The 22,871-nt window shown below is 37.0% G+C and overlaps 1 protein-coding gene across 10 annotated transcripts in view; it reads left to right on the top strand.

Annotated features, from left to right (window-relative positions):
* The window catches only part of KIF27 (kinesin family member 27), an 89,144-nt gene that overhangs the window by 20,634 nt on the left and 45,639 nt on the right, over nucleotides 1–22,871 (top strand). For all 10 annotated transcript variants that reach the window (XM_055427369.2, XM_055427375.2, XM_055427368.2 and 7 more), the window contains 5 exons: nucleotides 2,314–2,457; nucleotides 11,241–11,447; nucleotides 18,594–18,763; nucleotides 19,241–19,344; nucleotides 20,604–20,759. In XM_055427369.2, coding sequence (XP_055283344.2) covers nucleotides 2,314–2,457; nucleotides 11,241–11,447; nucleotides 18,594–18,763; nucleotides 19,241–19,344; nucleotides 20,604–20,759 — 781 coding nt within the window. The remainder of the gene's footprint in view (nucleotides 1–2,313; nucleotides 2,458–11,240; nucleotides 11,448–18,593; nucleotides 18,764–19,240; nucleotides 19,345–20,603; nucleotides 20,760–22,871) is intronic.

The following is a 22,871-nucleotide window of genomic DNA, read 5'->3' as shown; positions in this document are numbered from 1 at the left end:
ATTCATATTTACCATATTAGAATTAAAACAAAAATGTAAACTACTAGTTCACTCAAAACTAACAATAATAACCCAGTTAATGTTAACATAAGAAGCATTTTTTCATGAAAAATAACTATTTTCAAAAACAAAAAATTTAGTAAGAGTGGAATTGTTTTATATTTTTGCAAATCTTTTCATGTCTGACCTAATAGAAGAGAGGCGGATTCTCATATCTCTCAGCATTCAATTTGTTGAAATATATTTAGTTGAAGTGTGTGAAGAAAATCCAGCCTCATCTAGATTTGTAGTTGGAGGGGAAGAATATATTAGTGATTTTTTCAGGTAATTGTGAATATCCTTTGATATTACATCAAAACTCAACAAGTAGAAATTTCCTAAAGGTTACTTGTGATGTGGGATTTGATACCATTTTGTTAAAGTTCACTGATTTTTATCTTACATTTTGAATGGATCTTTTATCCACATGTGATTTTGAATCAGCATGCATTGGACACTTGAGGAATATTTGTTTACTAAGTTATGAAGATTTTTCAGTGTTAACATACTCACGATATAATATTAGAAAATTACATTTATTAATATCATCTCTGATCTCATCTCCTGCAAAATCTTTAAGTATTGGGAGCTGTCAAGTTTATAGTAGCAGAAATGTTTTCCAAAATTCTGATTTTTGTATGAAACTTGAATTTTATCATTTGCAGTAAATACTGTTAGTGGTTTTCCTTGAAATGATGTCACACACCCAAGTGTGAATAGCTAATCTGTTGTTCTTTAGAGTAAAAATAGCACCCTATGAAAAATGTGGCTAATTTAGCTTGTATCTCAACAATTGCACAAGATTTTTTGCACCAGGTAACTCTCACCCTTCAGTATACAGAACTACTTTATGCCTGCCCATTTTGACACAAAGAATACTAAATGCTCATGTGCTGAGATTTAATAAAATCACTTTTATTGCTTCATCAGGATATTCTTAAGTGATTCTCCATCCCCTCATAAATACCTCTTAAGGGACTTTGTTGCTTTTTTCCTCCATGATTTGAACACAGGAGCAGTATGTGAACATGAATATACTCTACAGATAAACACTTTTTAAAAACACTTTTAAATAAAAAATAATAAAGCTGTAGTTAATAAACTATATGTAACAACACCATATGCAGCACTGGGAGAACAATTACATTGTAAGCTCTCAGGCTGACAGTTAATTGCCCAGAGCAGAGGATATGGGCTAATGAGAATTATATTTTATTTTAAAAAGAGAGAAGTCATAAAGGTCACGTAAACAGGGTTATAAGGGCCATCAGGGTCATGCATCTGGTCCTATTTGGTCATTCGAACATCCCAAGCAGAAAAAAGAAGAAACTCTCTCAAAGCCCCGAGGGAAGGCTGTGGCAAAATCAAGGCTGGCCTCAGTCCATGAGTTTCCAGTGGAGAGGCCTGTCTATCTCCATGCCACCATGCTGTGCTTTTGAGAGTGCGATTTTGTTTGTAAATCAGCTACTCGTTCTTCTCTTTTCCTGTGTCTTAGTGGAAAGAGCACAGGCTTTGGATCAAGACAGGCCCTGAGATTGACTGTCAGGAGTTTGGTTTATCTACTGTGTTGTCCTGGAATGGTGTTCACTCACTAAACTTTAGTTTCTTCATGAAAATGTTTAATTTCTTCAATGAGATGTTTTTAATATCCCAAGTTACAATCTAGTATAAAGTAGACCCTTGACCAATGTTGATTTTATATTTAGTTCAAAATTTATTTTAAAAGTATTATTTGCATATTCCAAGTTTATTTGGTGACAGGAATAATTCACTAGGAACTAAGAAAATTATTTCCAAACATCTTCAAAATATATCTCTTTGTAGTGAAAAGGGTACAAAGTTAGCAAATGTTCTTCATTTAAATATCCATTATATAGAGCATTCTTATACTATATAGGTCAATTTGGGAAATGTGACCTTTTTGATTTTTGAAGACCCACATTAAAAATCTCATGGTAGTTCTAGAAAACTTGTAAACACCTTATTGAATGTACTATAGAATTTGAATAACTGGCTTCAGTCTTAAAATACAAGAAATAAAAATAAGAACTGTCTTCCTATCTCTTTGGTGACTAATTCTTAGGTTATACCAGTGATAGGTCCTCTCAGCTGTTTCTACCTTCCTTATAATAGAGAAACAAGAAAAAAAAGGAAAGAAGATTTTAAGAGTCATTGTCAAGCTGTCATTAAACCACAGTTTTTGTGGTATTATGTGGTTTCTCTTGAATATTTTCCATGGTGACTCTCTCTTGTGCTTTCTTTCCCCCCTTCCAGTGTGCTCTTGCTGCTGATGAAGTAGTATTTAATCAGAAGGACTTGGAGGTGAAGGAGCTAAAGAATCAAGTGCAAATGATGGTGCAGGAAAACAAAGGACATGTTTTTTCTTTGAAAGAAGCACAAAAAGTGAATAGATTGCAGGTAGTGTTAATGTACCTTGCTCTGTGTATTTCATGGGAACAGTACCTGACTAAAACAGCATTGTAAATGATAAGTAGGAATGTTTGCAAAAATAGGTTTCAGTTGAAGAGTTCTGAACACAAGCACCTGAGTTATTACAGTTTTCCCCTAAATTGGTGTAATGGGAAAACATTTTTATTGTTGGCTTGACATATTTCACAAATATAGAGCCTAATACCCAGGAATTTAATTTGCAAGTCATGTTGTAGTTATCCTTTCTTTACACTTTCCCTTCTGTTGTTTGCCAGAGTAATAGGCAATGGGATATTGTTAAGTGCTGGAAGGTAAACACATCATTTAAAATTTTGATTTGTTAGATTACTGTTTTATACTCCATTAGTGATTTGCTCATTCGGTTTGGCTAAATCTTTCAAATTCTCTCTCTTAGCTTTTCTGTATTAACATGGATGTGCCTGCATTGTAACATGGCATGTCCCTAAGTATTGGGTTGGCTAGAAATTTAGTTTGGATTTTTCCATAAGATATTTTTGGCCGACCCAATGTTATACACCCTGGCTGTGAACCCTCCTGTCTCCCATACAGTTCGGGGGAGCCTGGTGGGCTTCCATCTATGGGGTCACACAGAGTCGGACACGACTGAAGTGACTTAGCAGCAGCAGCAGCTTCCTATCAGAGTAACTACTGTCCTGAATAATGATCTGATCCAGGAAAAATTAGACTTTCATTTTGACATTACTTTTTTCTTTTTTTTTTTAACCATTCTATCTCTGTATTAATTTAAAAACATAGCAAAAGTAGTGTTAGTCATTCAGTTGTGTCTGAGTCTTCAACCCACGTACTGGAGTCCGCCAGGCTCCTCTGTCCATGGGATTCTCTAGGTAAGGATACTGAAGTGGGTTGCCATTCACTTCTCCAGGGGATCTTCCCAACCTCGGAATCAAACCCAAGTCTCCTGCATTGAAGGTGGATTCTTTACTGTCTGAAAACGTATATAAACTAAAATGTGCTGTTCAGTGAATTATCACAAAGAGAACAGCTAGGTAACTACCACCAGTTCAAGAAACAGCCAAGTGCTAGCCCCAGAAGTCCGTAGTCTCTACTCAGAGAGCTGCTCTCCTAACTTTGATAGTGATAATTTCCTTGCTTTATTTTGTGGTTTTACTATGTATCCTTGAACTCTGCAATTTAAGTTTTGGAATTTTTATAAATTTAATCATTCAATATACATTCTTTAGAATCTGGATGCTTTTACTGAACATTTTGTCTATTCTGCTTCATCCACGTTTTTGTGTGAAGTTGTAGCTTGGTTAGTTTATAGCTGTATAGGATATCATTGTATGACTATTTCACAATTTATTTTTCTTTTTACTGTTGATAGATTTTTTTCCTATGAATTTTCTCATACATGTCCCCTGGTGCACACACACACGCATTTCTTTTGGATTTGTGCCTAGGAGTTAATTGCTAGGTCATATAGGGTAGGCAAATCTTCAACTTTAGTAAATAATACCAAACTTGTTTTCCAGTTTAAACTTGCACCAGCACTGTATGAGCATTCCTGCTGTTCCACTTGCTTGCTAACATTTGTTATTGTGAATTTCTTAGATCTTAGGCAATCTGGTAGGTATGTAATGTTATTTTATTGTTTTTAAAATGTATTTCTTAATTAAAATTTTTTGTTTATTTATTTATAGCTGGGCTGGGTCTTTTTTACTGCACATAGGCTTCTCTATTTGTGCAGAGTAGGGGCTACTCTCCAGTTGCAGTGTGTGGGCTTCTCATTTGCAGTAGCTTCTCTTTTTGCAGAGCATGGGCTCTCAGGTGCATGGGCTCAGTAGCTGTGTATGGCAGGTATGTAATGTTATTTTATTGTGGTTTTAATTTTCGTTTCCCTGATGGCTAGTGAAGTTGGGCACTTTTTTATGTTTTTTCTTTTTTTTTTGGTCTTTGGGTACCTTTTTTTTTTTTTTTAAAGTATTTTTGGCCGCACTGGGTCTTCGTTGCTGCACCTTGGATTTCTCTAGTTGTGGCAGGGGCTACTCTTCATTGCAGTGAGGGCTGTTCTTTGTTGCAGTGAGCAGGCTTCTCATTGCAGTGACTTTTCTTGTTGCAGAGCATAGGCTCTAGGCACTTGGGCTTAGTAGTTGTGGCACACGTTCTTAGTTGCTCCGTGGCATGTGGGATCTTCCCAGACCAGGGATCAAACCTGTATCCCCTGCATTGCAAAGTGGATTCTTAACCACTGGACCACCAGGGAAGTCCTTGGGTACCTTTTGTGAAATGCTCATTCAAGTCTCTTGCTTGTTTTCCTATTGGACTAAGTCTTCCATTATTATGTTTGCCTCTCACATTTAAGCTCTATAGTCCTGAAATTGATTTTTGTATGTGAGATAAAGTAAAGGTCAAATTTCAGGTTTTTTTCAGGTAGATATCCATTTGTTCCAGCATTATTTATTGAAAAGGTCATCTTTTCACCACTGTTATGAGTGCTGTTTGTCATAAGTCAGGGTTCATTCATGCATGAATGTATTGTGTATTTCTGGGACTTCTGTTGTACCCCATTGGCTTGGCGGTTCTTGTACCAGTGTCACATTTCTTATTTATTGTAGGTTCCTGATAAGTCTAGGTATTCTGTAGAGCAAGGCCTCTGCTCTGTTTCCCTCCTCCCCAAGAATGTCTTAGTTGCTCTATATAAATTTTAGAATCAACTTTTCAAGGACCACACAAAAAAAAACCCACACTTTTTTGTGATTTTGTTTGGGATTGTGTTAAATCTCTAAGATACATTTGGAAAGAATCAGCATCTTTTGATCATGAGTCTTCTCGCTAACGCATGAACTTGGTCTATTCCTCCATTTACTCATGTTTTCTTTGGTTTTTCTCAGTAATGACTTTTTTGTGTTAATGTTTATGTATTGAACATCTTTTGTTAGATTCATTCCCAGGTGCTTTATTATTTTATGTGACTATGAATGGAATCTCTTCAGATTTTCATTTTCTTAATTGTTTGTTGGTATGTGTAACTGTATTGGTTTGTGAATATTGATAGCTTGTACCAAGCAACTTGATAAAATTCATTTTTAAATTCTGAATTTTATGTAAATTCTTTTGGATTTTCATTTTTAATTGTGTCATCTGCAAATGATGACATTTTTATTCCCTCGTGATCCTTATGTCTTCTTTTTTTTTTAACCTTTCTTCATTGACTTTGATCTTCAATACAGAATTGAATATAAGTGGTGATCAGAAATGTTCTTGTCTTGTTTCCAACTATAAAGGAAAAGCTTTCACTGTTTCACTATTAAGTATCATGTTTGCTGTACGTATTTTTTAATTTATTCTTTATCAAACCAAGGAAAAATTCTTTGCTGAGAATTTTTATTATGGATATTACATTTTATCAAATGATTTTTCTTTATCATGATTTTCCCACTTTGTTCTGTTAATGTGAATTGTAGTGATTTTTCCAATTTTTACACCAATCTTATATTCCTGAAATAAACCTTTTTTTTTTGGTCACGATGTATTGTTATGCTTGGGGTCCCCAAGACCACCCTCAGGTTGAATGCTGTACTTGGAGGACTTAGCATACAGTTGTGCTTATCAGTTCAGTTCAGTTCAGTCGCTCAGTCGTGTCCAACTCTTTGCGACCCCATGAACTGCAGCATGCCAGGCCTCCCTGTCCATCACCAACTCCCGGAGTCCACCCAAACCCATGTCCATTGAGTTGGTGATGCCATCCAACCATCTTATCCTCTGTCGTCCCCTTCTCCTCCTGCCCCCAATCCCTCCCAGCATCAGGGTCTTTTCCAGTGAGTCAGCTCTTCGCATGAGGTGGCCAAAGTATTGGAGTTTCAGCTTCAATATCAGTCCTTCACCCAGGACTGATCTCCTTTAGGATGGACTGGTTGGATCTCCTTGCTGTCCAAGGGACTCTCAAGAGTCTTGTCCAACACCACAGTTGAAAAGCATCAATTCTTTGGCACTCAGCTTTCTTCACAGTCCAGCTCACATCCATACATGACCACGGGAAAAACCATCCCCTTGACTAGACTTATTAGGCATGGGCCTAATAAAAGAAAGCAAAGGGAACAGGGACATAGAGTGAAGTCCAGAAGAAATCAGGCACAGGCTTCCAAAAACTGTCTCCCAGTGGAGTCACCCACATGTACTTAACTCCCCTAGCAAAGATTGTGATAACTCACGTGAAGTGTTGTCTACTGAGGAGACTCAGGTTTTATTGAGAACTGGCCATGAAGGCATTCTCTGACCACCACCTACCAGAATTCCAGACTCGCAGAAGGAAAGGAGAGCAGGTGTTCAACATAAACCACCTTGTCTGCACAAACACTTTGAGCACAGTGAGGCACTCTTACTCGATAGGATATTGGGAACCCTGTTAGGGTCCAAGTTCCCAGACACCAGCCAATGAACAATATTGTATGCAGGTCCTTCAAACGATAGCAGTCAAGTCTTCTGTGTTAATTTACTCTTTTCTACAAATGTCCTTGATTTGGTTTGTAATTATTTTGCTTAGGATTTTAGCATGTCTATTCATGTGCATATTTTCTTTTCTCAAAATATTCTTGTCAGATACTGTAAGAAATTAGGTTAACCTAATCCAACCAGTCCATTCTAAAGGAGATCAATCCTGGGTGTTCATTGGAAGGACTGATGCTAAAGCTGAAACTCCAATACTTTGGCCACCTCATGCGGAGAGTTGACTCACTGGAAAAGAGTCTGATGCTAGGAAGGATTGGGGGTGGGAGGAGACGGGGACGACAGAGAATGAGATGGCTGGATGGCATCACCGACTCGATGGACATGAGTTTGAGTGAACTCCAGGAGTTGGTGATGGACAGGGAGGCCTGGCGTGCTGTGATTCATGGGGTCATGGAGAGTCGGACACTACTGAGCGACTGAACTGAACTGAACTGAAGGCAATGGCAAGCCACTCCAGTACTATTGCCTAGAAAATCCCATGGATGGAGGAGCCTGGTAGGCTGCAGTCCGTGGGGTCACTAAGAGTCGGACACGACTGAGCGACTTCTCTTTCACTTTTCACTTTCACACATCGGAGAAGGAAATGGCAACCCACTCCTGTGTTCTTGCCTGGGGAATCCCAGGGATGGGGGAGCCTGGTGGGCTTCCGTCTATGAGGTCACACAGAGTCGGACACGACTGAAGTGACTTAGCAGCAGCACAGCAATAATATCGTTTAGGTAGCATTCCTTCTTTTGCTATACTTGGGAAGAGTGTGTGAAGAATTGATGTTATTTCTTCCTTAATATTTGGTTGAATTCACTTGAAAAATATTTGGGCCTGGAAAATTTCTCTGTGGAATGTTTGATTATGAATTCAGTCACATATTCCTTTTGCCCCCTTTTTGGTAAGGTCTGTTTTTCTAAGAATGTGACAGCTGTTTCATATTTCAATAAATATGTAATGGTATCCCGTTTTTCATTCCTGGTTATTTGTGCCTTCTCTCTCTCTCTCTTTTTTTTTTTTTTGGCTTAATCAACTTCACCAGAGGGTTATCAATTTTTTTTAGTCTCTTCAGAGACTAAGTTCTTTTTTTAAAATTATAGTTTTATTTACTTACTTATTTTTGGCTGTGCTGGGTCTTCATTGCTTTGCTCCAGCATTTCAGTCTAGTTGTGGCAAGTGGGAGTTACTCTGTAGTGCACAGACCTCTCATTGCCATGGCTTCTTTTGTTTTCGGGCACAGGCTCTAGACCACATGGGCTTCAGTAGTTGCAGCACCTGGGCTTAGTAGTTGCAGTTCCCGGGTTCTAGAGCACAGGCTCAATAGTTATGTTGCATGCGCTTAGTTGCTCTGCAACATGTGGGATCTTCCCAGATCAGGGATCAAACCTATATCTCCTTCATTGGCTGGCAGATTCGTTACCATGCAGCCACTGAGGAAACCCACAGAGAGCCATTCTTGACTTTGATGATCTTCTCTGGTATATGTTTGTTTATTATTTAATTAATTTCTGAGAAGACTCTTGAGAGTCCCTTGGACTGCAAGGAGATCCAACCAGTCCATTCTAAAGATCAGTCCTGGGTGTTCATTGGAAGGACTGATGCTAAAGCTGAAACTCCAATACTTTGGCCACCTCATGCGGAGAGTTGACTCACTGGAAAAGACTCTGATGCTGGGAGGGATAGGGGGCAGGAGGAGAAGGCGATGACAGAGGATGAGATGGCTGGATGGCATCACCGATTCGATGGACATGAATTTGAGTGAACTCCAGGAGTTGGTGATGGACAGGGAGGCCTGGCATGCTGTGATTCATGGGGTCGCAAAGAGTTGGACACGGCTGAGCGACTGAACTGAACTGAACCCTTATCTTTAATATTTAGTGTTTTTTTTTTTGCTTTTTTTAGGGGCATAGAATCCTATGCTATCTTTCTAAATTGTTTAGATGGGTGCTCAGTTCATGGATTTTTAGCTTTTCTATATATTTTTAACCATCTATAATATATGCATTTAAAATTACATGTTTCCTCCTAAGCTTATCTTTATATGCATTCCTCATTTGGCTCAAAATTTTTCCTGCTTTTTATTGTGAGTTTTTTCTTTTACCTGTGGGTTATATAGTTAGTTATTTTATTTCCAACACATGAAGGATTTCTTTTTATTAATTTTTAGCTTAATTGCATTGTTGTCCATACGACTTCAGTTCTTTGTGTTGAGATTTGCTTTATGGCTCAGCATAAGGCCAGTTTTTGTAGATATTACAGATATGCTTGAAAAGAATTTGTATTCTGTAATCATTGGGTTCTCCTAATTCTGTTAATCCTCTTATTCAAATCTATATTTTTACTCACTTTTTTGGTCTTTTTGTCCTATCAGTATTTTAGAGGGATGGTAAGATCTCTTGTTATAATTTTTTGGATTTGTCTTACAAATACAATTTTTGCATTTTATATATATTGAAGCTGGGTTACTAAGTACGTAGAAATGTAGAATTGTTACAGCATTCTGGTGAATTGACCTTTTTTTTAAAATATTTTTTTAACTTCATTTTATCTCCCAACAGTTTTTGCATTTAAGTCTATTTCATATTAACATAGCTATACTAGCTTTCTTTTGATTAATATTTATATGGTATCTCTTTTTCCAACTTCTCTTTAATCTTTATTGATTTTAGTTATGTTTCTTGCAATTAGCAAGTTAGACAATTTTATAGTTCTTTCTGGTAGTCTTTATCCTTTAATTGGATTGCGAGTTCATTTCTGAATTTAATATAATTACTATAATATTCTGGTTATAATCCCACCATTGTAGTTTTTACTTATTGTATCTGCTCTATATTCATTTTTCTCTCCTTCTTACCTTTTTTTGGATTTAATTGCTTTAAAAGTTGTACTTTCACTGTTTTTAGTGGTTATCCTGGAGAGTATATATCATGCACCCTTGACTTAAAACAGTCTAATATTAGTTGGTATTTTTACCCTTTCCCTGGAGAATAAAAGGACTCCATTTAGTATCCCCCTTCAACTTATATGCTATTGTTTTATATTTTAATTATCTGAATATGTGGTTTTTAAAATAAAGTTACATTTTATAGTTCAGCATTAACACAGTGAAACTTTAGGGTTTGCTTTTTTTCCCCCTATCTAAACATTACAGTACATGAGAAGTATTTAAGATGAATAACCTTTCTTTTTTATATAATTTTGTGCTTATGAAACAAAGCTTATGTACTTCAGAATTTTTCTTTAGAGGATACACAGAAAGCAAAACCACACATAGTGTCTCTCTGTCTCCCCCAAGCACTCATAAACAACTTATTCTGCCTTTGATTTCCAAGTTCTTTCTCCCACGACTCTCAGTTGCCTATCTTCTATCTCTGTTTGTGGCTTTCTTTTTCACTGAGTAAAGGCTTTCACTTCACTGCACCTGTTACCACTTTCTGTCTCCTTTGCTGTCATCTTAGCTGTTTGCCATTTTCTACACTTTTCAACTTTCTAGTCTTTTGTTACTTCTTGGATTTCACTCTGAAAGTTCAGACTTTTATAAAGATCAGCTAATCGTAGAGCTTCAGGTGGGCAGGCTAACCAATCACAGTGTATGGGGCAGTATCTTGCACTAACTCATTAGCTGTATTTGTTCCTGCTTACTATTCAAAAGTTTTTAACACTCAGGACAATCCTAAATTCTTGTGAACAGCAGAAGGCTAGTCTTTGGGGGGTGTTTTGTTTGTTTGTTTGGTTGGTTTTTATAATTTTTTTTTTTTTTTTGACTGCGCCTTATAGCATGTGGGATCTTAGTTTACTGACCAGGGATTGAACCCATGCCTTCTGCAGTGGAATTGTGGAATCTTAGCCACTGGTCCCGGAGAAGGCAATGGCAAGCTACTCTAGTATTCTTGCCTAGAAGATCCCGTGGATGGAGGAGCCTGGTAGGCTGCAGTCCATGGGGTTGGGAAGACTCGGACATGACTGAGCGACTTCACTTTCACTTTTCACTTTGACACATTGGAGAAGGAAATGGCAACCCACTCCAGTGTTCTTGCCTGGAGAATCCCAGGGACTGGGGAGCCTGGTGGGCTTCCGTCTATGCGGTCACACAGAGTCGGACACGACTGAAGTGCCTTAGCAGCAACAGCCACTGGCCCACCAGGGAAGTCCCAGAAGGCTAGTCTCTGGATAAGTTAGGTTTTATTGTTTTGTTGAGGTAGTTGTGATTTTGTGATCAATGTACAATTTATTTTTAATCATTAACCCATACTGAGGCTCTCCATTTTTAAAATTCTTCTCTTTCTTCTATAAAGAATGAAAAAATAATAGAACAACAACTTCTTGTGGATCAACTGAGTGAAGAACTAACAAAACTTAACCTGTCAATGACTTCTTCAGTAAAGGAAACTTGTGGAGATGGGCCAGATGCCCGGATACTTGAAAAGAGACCATACACTGTACCATTTGATACTCGTTTGGGGCATTGTATTTATAGTCCAGCAAGATTGGATTCCAGGAAGGTAAAGTCTAAGCATTAATTTCTTTCTTTTGAGGTTGTATGCAATATAATATCACAGTTTATTTATATAGTCTTAGCAGGTTTTTTTTTTTCTGTTTGGTTTCATAGACTTTTGTGTATACTCTTTTTCTGTTTGTTATGTATACTCTCTTTAAAATCATGTTTCTTGTCAATAAAATTAATGATTAAGAGAAGGTATAGTTGTATTCGAAAGGAAGAGTTGAAGATAATGCTTAGATTTATCAAGGAGAAAAAAAAGCTACTCTTTGCCATCATATTGATATTTTCAGATACAACTAAGTCTGATATCTTCATAAATTTTTTTCTTTCTTTAATCACACCAAGTTGATGAGGTTGGAGGTATTTATTTTGACTTATTTGGTCTGTCTATTTTCAAAATGATATCCATGTATTAGTCAGTCTTGTCTGATACAATTGCTGCTGTTGCTGCGAAGTCGCTTCAGTCGTCTCCGACTCTGTGCAACCCCACAGATGGCAGCCCACCAGGCTCCTCTGTCCCTGGGATTCTCCAGGCAGGAATACTGAAGTGGGTTGCCGTTTCCTTCTCCCTCTGACATAATTAAGACTGTATAAAAATCAGTATGAAGTTTCATTTAATTTTTAAATTTTACTTTATAAATTTTATTTATAAAATGTGTATATATATATATATATGTGGATGCACAGATTTCTCTTGAAAAATAAAAGTCACGGAATATCCACCATGGAAAAGACTAATTAACAGACTGATGAATCTTGGTTTCTATTTATTAATTTTAGGAAAGGAAATGATTTATTTGAGATCGATGTTTTGGATACAGTCCAAGGGATAAGAAACATGAGAGGTGTCATAGACTTTGCAGTCAGACAGGCTTGGGTGTGAACACCAGCTCTATGATGTAGGCCTGAAGGGATGACTAAACCTGTGTGAACCCCAGGCTCCTTATCTGTCAGAATGGGGGACCTGTGAGGGGTATAGGGAGGACTTACATGAGATGGTGACTCCAAAAGTGCCTGGCACACTGTGTCCTAACACATGTTTATGGGGTACCTCTCCTGTGTCCCAGGCTCTGTGTCTCAGAGTGAGTAAGACAGATGCTACTGTTACTGTATAGTTTTCAGTTGTGACTGGTTGGATCTAAAATTTAAACTTTTGCTGCTATTAATTTCAGTTGAACTTTCTAGAGTTATTGATATTTTCTTTTTGTTGAATGTATGGTAAATTTTCATAGGACATTTAATAAGAAAGATAAGTTCTTTATAGAATTGAAATTAGATACCTATTAATTCTACTTAATAATTATATATCAAATCTATAATTTTTTTTTAACTCTTGGCTAGTAATGAGAATTTCCTGTTTCTGTGCATTCCTTTATTTTATAAAAATAACATTTTTTTCTGATTATAAAAGTTAGACATTTATTATCTCAGTGTCTGTTTCTTTCTCTTTTTTACTAGACTTTCACACACACACACACACACTCGCACACACATTCTTTGAGGAGACAGCTCCACAGGGTATTGAGAAGGAGTTAGGCCCCTTTGTTCTTATCTCTAGTTGTTTGATTAGACCTGAAACAGCCATGATTGGAATAAAGACTTCCACAGTTATTGTTTCAAACTGACAAATTCTTTTTTTTTTTTTTAAATTTTAATTAATTTTATTACCCCCTTTCACTTTCAAGGGTTCTAGTTTGGAAAACATATTGTGTGGTTACCATAGTTTAGGAGAGGGCAGATAAACTATAAGACTTGTAGCTCCTCTGTGGTTACAGGTGATCTCCAAGTTTGCTTGTGACCAAGTGGGATTAAAAGGTAACAGGAAGAAAGAACCAGTGAGTTTGCCAAAAGATTGCTATGACACGGAAGGAAAAGATCCTGACCAGAGACAGCCCCTTCTGTTGACAAAGGGAAACACTTATTCCCAGTGCTGTTTCCTTCACTATGGATGGACATATGTATTCAAATTAGCAAATTCTTAGTTTTGTTTTTAAAATTTAGTGGCTTCCAGCCATTAAAAGAAGGGGAAAAGGGAGAAAATGCAAAGGTAATATAACCAGCAGTTTTGAGAGTTCTCTTTCTCCTGTTGTGTGTCCAGGACTCTTGGCCCCTCTCTTGCTTACACTGCTGCAGCAGACACAAAGGCTTGTATGGGAAGACACCAAGCCTTGTTCAAGTCTTGTTTCCTGTTAGATTGTTCTAGAGTGAAAGGAGGATTTCATATTAAATACCAAAACTAGCTAAATTAAGCCAAAGAAGACATCTGAAATACCATTTCATTTTTTCCCTGTATTTCTGTCTCCTTGGCAGAAGTTGGGCTAATATTTTCCAGCTCTAATATTTTCTTTTGAAATTTAGCTCTAATATTTTCTTGAAGTAAAAACACTCTGACAAGGGAAATATTTCCTCAACTTAAAATTCTCTCAAAGAAAAAGGGGGACAATGGCTTAATCAGTTTTAAAAAAATATTTATTTTTGGTTGTATTGGGTCTTCATTGTTGTACTTGGGCTTTCTCTAATTGTGGTGAGCAGGGCTTCTCTTACAGCAGAGCACGGGTTCTTTGCACATGGTCTTCAATAGTTGCAGCATGCAGGCTCAGTAGCTGTGGCTCGTGGGCTCCAGAGTGTGGGCTCAGCAGTTATGGTGCACAGGCTTAGTTGCTCCATGGCATGTGGAATCGTCCCAGACCAGGGATTGAGCCCATGTCCCCTGCATTAGCAGGTGGATTCTTATCCACTGTACCACCAGGGAAGTCCTTAAATAAGTTTTTAAATTGATTACAAAAAGAGTTTGATTTTATTTACTGTGGTTTAGTTGCTAAGTTGTGTCCAACTCTTGGATCCCATCAACAGTAGCCCTCCAGGCTCTCCTGTGCATGGGATTCCCCAGGCAAGAATACTGGAGTGGGTTGCCATTTCCTTCTCCAGGGGATCTTTTCGACCCTGGAATTGAACCTGGGTCTACTGTGTTACAGGGAGGTTCTTTACCAACTGAGCTGTGCTATGCTGTGCTTAGTTGCTCAGTTGCGTCTGACTCTTTGCGACCCCATGTAGCCCGACAGGCTCCTCTGACCATGGGGATTCTCCAGGCAAGAATACTGGAGTGGATTACCATGCCTTCCTCCCGGGGATCTTCCCAACTCAGGGATCAAACCCAGGTCTCCCTCATTGGAGCGGATTCTTTACCGTCTGAGCCACCAGGGAAGCCCACCGACTGAGCTACAAGGGATGTATTATATATTGGAGGGAAACAGTGAAAGGATGTTATTTACTTTAAAAGCATGTTACTGAGACTTCCCTGGTGGTCCAATGGCTAAGATTCTAAGCTCCCAATGCAGGGGGCCTGGGTTCAATCCCTGGTCAGGGAGCTAGATCCCACATGCCACATCTAAGACCTAGTGCAACCAAATAAATAAATATTTCTTTAAAAAACATATTACTTATATGTGTATGTATACATATATATGTACTTTTTACATTTATTTTTAATTGGAGGAAAATTGCTTTACAATGTTGTGTTGGTTTCTGCCGTTCAGCAATGTAAATCAGCCATAACTATACATATTTCACCTCCCTCTTGAACCTCCCTCCATTCCCCTGATCCCGCCCCTCTAGGTCATCACAGAGCACAAAGCTAGGCTCTCTGTGTTACATAGTAATTTCTCACCAGCTATTTTACACATGGCAGTGTATATGTCAATGCTATTATATACACACACACACACATATTTTATGTTTGTTAATACTAAATTGCTGTTTAGATGCACCTACTTTGGACACTTTTTAAAATTTATTTATAACTTATCAAGTTCATACAAAAAAAAAGAGTAAGGGGCTCATTTGTTTAAACAGATACTGGAAACTCATCTAATGAAATGTAAAATTGACCTAGATTTAGAATTTAAGGAAAAAGTGTAACAGAGGTTTCTGTTTTTTTAATGTGATTAATATGATATAATTAAAGCCAAATGCCACTGTTATACACACCAAAATGGTACTTTGGAAGGAAAAAATTACGAAGCTAGTACCAGTCATTATATAAGTTTAAAATAACACCACATATGCTGATGATGCTACCATTTTTCATTGATTATAAGCCTCATTTTTTTTTTTCACATTTTATCAACTATGATGGTAGGATATGTTTTACAGTTGATGGTATTTCATAGATGATAGCTTTCCTTCTTTCTTGATGGTATAAAAATAGTAGTGTGTCTTAGTTGATGATATTTTAGATTTGATGAAATATGGCATTATGAAGAGGAAATAAAAGCAGTAGGTAAATAATATCACTATCAATAGTACTTGACATAATTGTTAGTAAGAAAACCAACTGGAATGTTCTTAAGGGATATATTTTTAAAACATTATGGAATCTCCAAATTCACAAAAGTGGTAATACCTGTATAATCTTTTCTTTTTCCTGAATGAATTATATTTTTATTGAGTCACAAAATTCTTGTGCAATAAATCCCTTACACTAAATGAAGTCAGCTGCCTTTTTAATTTTCACTAAGATTTTATCTTTCACACAATGGCCATTTCCTCCCCCCCAAATAATTAATTTTGCTTTTTAATCACTTTTTTGTATACATGGTTGCTCATGATGAAGCAGAGCTATGTGAGATGTGTCTGCAAAGGTTCTCTTGGCAGGTTCCCTTGCCAACCAAACACTCTCATGAACCTTTGTGGAACTTTCAAATTCAACTACAAAATTAAATATGTGAAAGCCACAATCTATGGTAAATGAGTTGCAGCACATCTAATGAAACAAAATCAGATGCATCACTAGTGAGAAGAGATTATCTTAATGTATGATGATCGAGAGTATTACTTTCAAGTCTGGGTATAACACCTTAAGTCAAATTAGATTATTTTTGGAAAACAACCAAGTTACTATAGGACCTTAGGGAAAATCTTGAAGTAGCTCTAGATTTAGTCTGAATTATAGGGGACATAATGACTGCTTAGCTATTTGAAGGTTTATCATTATTGTTAGACTTTGTCTCTAGAACTAGGACCAGTGAGAAGCAGTGCTAAGGGAATATAAAGAGGGATTTATTAGTGAAAACTGTCAAAATAATATTTGAGGTCTCAGGGCTTAATAACCCCCCACAGTGAATTTGTTTAAGCAGAGGCTAAATGATAATTTGCAGTATTACAGAGAAGAGTTAACCTGGGATGAGTTGAACTCTAATATTTAAAGTTCTGTCCAGTCCAGTTGCTGTGTAATTCTCAGAAAACACAATTAGAATAAAAAAATTGTTTTCTAGTTGGCTGCACCTCAATTATCTGAATTATTACCCAGCTTATTGAGTACTTACATTATGACCAGAATTATTTTGGGTATGGTGGAAAATGCAGGCATATTCTTTGGGGAGCAGGGAATGCAGAAGCAACTAAAGAAAGCAGGACCCAACACTTAAGGTAGCAAGGGAACAGATTATAGAAGGCTTTATGAGCCAGAAGGGGTTAAAAACCATTCTTTTGTGTGGAATGACTGCTAAGGAATTAGTTTTCTGAATGTTACTCATTGTGGCAAAACCTGTTTCATTATTAAGCTGGGTCATTTGATTTTCTTTGTAAAAAGAACATTTGAAAGCAAGCTGAAATCCTAGAGAACAACACTTGATTCTAAATAAAAAGTTTTATTTGCTCCTGAAATAAACCCCTCCTCAAACCCCTACCCATATCCCCAACAAAGAGAAACCTTGAATTCTGTTGGTTATAATGCAAATGGCCATACTTGGTACAATGTGCTTGTTAGATAAATACTTCTTGAGTTGGTTCCTCTGTAAATAAACTCCCTTGCCCTCCCCCATATTCCAGAATTGGGAGGCCACCTAGAAAACTTTACCCCCATTCATCATGGTGCTGATGTGACACATGACCTTATTAGGTGACCAAGAGTGGAGGCACAAAAATCAGGTATTAAGAAATATCCAGTATCAGATAGGATTTTCTGGGAGGGGATGTGTAAGAAACGTATATCAGTTGAATCTTGAACACCATATGGTATATACATTTTTACTATATGTTGTAATTTTAATAGCTTATAATAGTTTATATTAATAAATTGAATGCCTCCTCTGAGATCTTATTGTTTGCCTTTTTGGATAAATTACCTTGAGGTTTGGTTATAGAGACAGATAGGTGGCTCAGATGGTAAAAAATCTGCCTGCAATGCAGGAGACCCAGGTTTGATCCCTGGGTCAGAAAGATTCCTGGAGAAGGGAATGGCAAACCCACTCCAGTATTCGTGCCTGGAGAATTCCATGGACAGGAGAGCCTGGTGGGCTGCATACAGTCTGTGGGGTCACAAAGAGTCAGAAGTGACTGAATAACTAACACTTTCACTTACAGAAACATGGTTAGAAAGGAAACATTTGGTAACAGAAATTAAAATAAAGGCAATTTCTAATTCATCGTTGTTTTCCAAGGTGAATTTTTGAGAACTTAAGGCCAATAGAAGCATGTTATAATATAGAAACTTTGCAGGCAGTCCATGAAAATCTTATCCCATGATACATATTAAATATGTCACTAGGGCATTAATCAACTATCCCTGACTACCACATGTGAAGCCTGAGTCTATACTTTTGAATTTCCAAATCAGGAATATCTTACCCTGGCAAAGCAAGTGGCAGTGGTTCTGGATTTCTTCATGTGGTGGGATGTGGATTAGGGGAGAATTGCAGATCCTTAACAACACTGCAGTTCTCCAAGTGTTCAGAACTGGGAAGGCTGGGGGCAGGGCAACAGTTGTGCCCTATTACACTGTGTATGGGCTTCACATTGGTTGGGGAGTGCCTGAGCTATGTTCAAGAGCTGTGATGTTTTCACTCATGCCTCTTTTTGAGTGCTGTTTTTCCCTGAAGTTATAACTGAAACCAGAAGAGCTTTTTAGAAGAGGAAGAACTGTGTAGATCTGAAAGAAGTGTATATCCATGAGACACAATAGTATTGTGAAATGAGTTTTGACTTTTTTTTTAGGCAGTGGAGGGAGGGAAATGTATGTTTTCAGTGATTGGCTCTTTTAAGAGTACCTAATAATGTCTTAGAAAACACATTTTAAGCAATATGATAAAAATAGACACGTTAAAAAATCACTTTTTTTTGTTGTTGGGTGGGGGGAATCACTTGTAAGGTCCACACAAGTCCTTCTGTATACTCTCTGGATCGACTAGTTGCGGGATTTCGAACACGAAGTCAGATGCTGCTGGGTCACTTAGAAGAACAGGATGAAGTCCTCCAATGCCAATTTTCTGATAACAGTGATGATGAAGAGTCAGAAGGCCAAGAGAAATCAGAAATTAGGTATGTTAATATATATATTAATATTGACTGATTTAATAAGCATAATTACATGATGCAGTAAATATATACAGAAATAGGGTTTTTTTATATTAAAAAAATTTTAGTAGAAGAGTTAGGTGGTTTTTGCTACATGTACTGTCAACTAATGTGTTACGAAACCAGTATTTGAACGTGTCAGTCTAACAACTGTGAAATAATTGTGGTTTTAGAATATTTATGGTGATTGCAGTTTAATTTTCAGAGAAAAAGATTTTGGATTTCCTAATTCTGCTGCCATAGTGGCAAAAAACATGATGAATTTTCCACTGGGTCCAGCATGGTGGGGGGTATCTCTTTACTTGGTGAAATATTAGTAAATTCCATTTATTTTATGTAAGCCATAATTTAAAGAGTAATTTTGGGGAAAACTAATTTGACGGCAGATTAAAAACGACTGACAGACAAGTTAACTTTGGTCCTGGTCTTTTCCTTTTTTAGACGTAGAAGTTGCTCATGGATTCAGAAGCCAGGCTCTGTTTGTTCACTTGTTGAATTGAATGATATTCAGGATCAAACACAAAAGTCAGGTTTGGAGAATGAAGGTACACAGACTCTCTCGAGTACTTTAGATTAATATTTGTAAGACACTTCTCTTTTTCTTCAAGCAATAATTTAAGAAGCATCTAGCGATTCTCAGAGACAGAAACTTGATTTGGAGTGCTTTCCTGGCTTTTCCTTTATGTTCTCTGCCTCTGTGCTCTTATTTCTTGTTCTTTTTTACTCCTTAGTAAAACTTTTTCACCAGTCAATTCTAGACAGAGTTATAGGCTAAATCTCTCAGAATGGGGATTTTATATTCAAACTCGAGTTTGACTTCCCACTCTTGCCTTCTTTAAAATCCATCTTAAGTAATTTACTGGGTGTTTCTTCACTGCTTCACTGGCACCCATGCCTACCATTAGTGATGTATTTGGCATTAGAGTCAACTTAGTCTAGCAGATGCTTGTAATGTTCACAACTGATGAGAATTTTATGCATTAAAAAATGGCATAAAAGATGTTTATGTTGCAAAAACTGAATGAGGAGATTTTAGCTCATTTCTCTTGGCTTATGAGTGGTGAAAACACGAAGAGTACAGAGAATATAAATAACATGACAAATAAGCCCTACACTGTGAAAATAGCATCTTTTTAAGAGCCTATGCATGTAATATTGAAACATGAAATGAAAATAGATTTTAAAAGTGTATAATAGTATAGATAAGTGCTACAGGTCACCATCCTTGAACTGTTTGTTACTGGTCTACAACCAGGTAAGAAACTTATGTCAGAATGTAAATCAGTGCACCAACTCCTTCATTGAGGAAGTCTCACTATGAAAAAAGTCTCAGCTGAACTAAAACAGTGAGGTAATTGATTTATATTCTGGTACAAGAAAGTAACAAACAGTATGGGGCCACGTTCTGATTAGTCTGAGATAGAATGCATTCTCTGACTACAGTAAAACTACAAGTTAGTAGAAAAAAAAATGAAAACCTCCACCCATCTGGAGATTTAATAGCTTTTTTAAGTAGCTCAGATTAAAGAAAAAGTCAAATTGCAGAATATCTAAGAGCAATGAGAAACTGTCAGAACCTGCAGGATATGACTAAAGCATATACATGTTTTAAGGAAAGGAAAACTCACTGTAAGCTGGAAAACTAAAATCACAATTGCCATGTTTTTTCCTTCTCTCTTTGTCCCTTCCTCTGGTACTTCTAGACTGCTTCTGTGTCTGCTTTTTTTTATTTTAAACTCGACTTCTGTTAAATGTTTCTGAGCAGATAATTTTATTTCTCAGCTTTGTTTCTTTTATTTTGAAGATTTAAAGATTGAATGTCTCCAGGAGAGTCAAGAGTTGAATTTGCAAAAATTAAGAAATTCAGAACTCATACTTACTGAAGCTAAACAAAAAATGAGAGAACTTACTATTAACATCAAGATGAAGGAAGATCTGATTAAAGAATTAATTAAAACAGGTAATAGTATCTCGTGAACCAGCTTATATGAGAAAGAAAAGCTTCTAAAGGTGCTTCTGATGTTGTAACATTTGCTTTAATTTCTGATACTCAAGACTATCCACGTCAGTCTGTAATTTGGTATAGCAAGGTGTGCTCTAAAGCCAATATGTGGAGGTTAATTATCAAAAGAACTGTATTATGTTCTATTTCATCTATGAATTGTCCTAACCAGTGTAAACTGTGTGTTGTCCTGAATCTCTGTGGCCGTTAGTGTTTTTTTGTCGCTTTTTAAAGAAATATTATACTTGGCATTTGGAAATAAGATGTCCGAGATGTTTTCCTAACTCATTTTAGTAAATACCTATTTTAAATTATTGGTCTTTATTTTCTTGAATAATTCGTTTTTAACATTAATTGCAAGCTTTGTATTTTAACTGCAGATAACTTTTGTTTTTCTAAAGATGTAAGGATTTGTCCCTGAGAGCTGGCCTCTTGAGTGAGCCAGGCTTTCAGCTCCTCCCCTTAGTCTCAAATTCTACCAGGTGGGGTGTATATGCCACCACCTTTCCTCAGCATCCAGCTCCATTAGGCTTGCTCTAAAATGCACACCTCAAGTTTTTTTGGTTCCCCCAACTAATATACTCAAAGTATAAGCCTTGACTACTCTGAAATTCAGTAAAGAACTGAAGGAATAAGACCACTAACATTTCTTTTCCCCAGTTCCAATGCAGAACAACTCTCTGGTCTCTTGTGGGAACTGAAGGAAAAACTATTAGTACCTTCCTCTTCTTCAAGCCCAGGACTATAATCACACTCAGACTACACAAATTGCGGGTATCAGATCCTCTGCCAGCAAGGAGAAACTTGCCTCCCCTCTCCCTCCTCTTTCTTGCAGTCTTGCTTTCTAGCTGTCAGTCTTCCTTTCTCAACTTCCTTTCCCCTACAGTCGGACATGACTGAGCACATACACACACACACACACGATTGAGCACACACACACACACGATTGAAGACACACACACACACACACACTCCTTTCCCCTACAGTCGGACATGACTGAGCACATACACACACACACACAATTGAACACACACACATACACACACACACTCTCCTTTCCCCTACAGTCGGACATGACTGAGCACACACACACACACACACACACACACCCCACACACACACGCTGTCCAAAGCATTTCCGTTTCTCATTCCTGGCAGTGCATCCTTCCAGCTCCAGTTATTCCACGTGTTTGATTTTGATTGTGCTTATAGGCAGGATCGATGCCAATAAAACTCTCTTAGGTGAATCTAGGGAACAGTTTAGGGGTTTAAATGGCTTCTGCATTCCCATGATTTCAGGGTAGTGTGCATAGAACTTGAGGATATTTACTGCTCTAAAATAAACGATTTTCTTTCAGATAGGTTATCCTACCATGGGATATCTAGCAAGCACACTTTTGTAGCCTGGTATACCCATCCTGGTTACCTTAAAATAGAGGATATCTGTACTTAAACTGAGCAGGTTCTCTTTTTGCTCAGTAGAATGGAGGGCAATTTGGAGCTTCCTGAAGACCCTTAGAGATGGTGTTTAGAAGAAGGATCAATGTGTACTTCCTTTTCAAAGCCCTTTCACTGAAGACTTCCCCAAACAGTAGCTACTTCAGCCAAAATGAATAACAATGACAATTACACTGTATTTCATCAGTTTTAATATACACTTTTTCACATTTTAATATCTCTTAAATCAGAATGCATCTTAAAAATCAGTGGCATTTTAGCATTTTATCATGGTGTAATTGGTACTGTAGTTTTTCTTAGTGGTTCGTAAAATATTGGTGTGTTAAACAATTTTTGGGATCTTAGAGTCACTAAAACATTGTCATGTATATTTTAAAGTTAGTCAGAATCAGAATTGTAGAGCCAGAAGACAACTTACATGTACTTATTTATAATTAATTAATTGAGATTTTTAAAAAGATTTTAACATTTTTTACTTTAAAAAAGTTATTAAAAAATTAAAAGATTTTATTAAAAAGTTAAAGAATTTTAAAATTCAGAAATTTATTTTAAAATTAAGATATTTTAATTTATTAAAATTAATAAGCTTGTATTAAAAATTAAGAGACTTT

Source organism: Moschus berezovskii, chromosome 7 (assembly GCF_049115385.1).
Source record: "Moschus berezovskii isolate FMDL1 chromosome 7, NW_MosBer_1.0, whole genome shotgun sequence".
NCBI classification, from domain to species: domain Eukaryota; kingdom Metazoa; phylum Chordata; class Mammalia; order Artiodactyla; family Moschidae; genus Moschus; species Moschus berezovskii.
The sequence above is the reverse complement of the archived record's forward strand: the minus strand, read 5'-3'. Positions and strand labels throughout refer to the sequence as shown.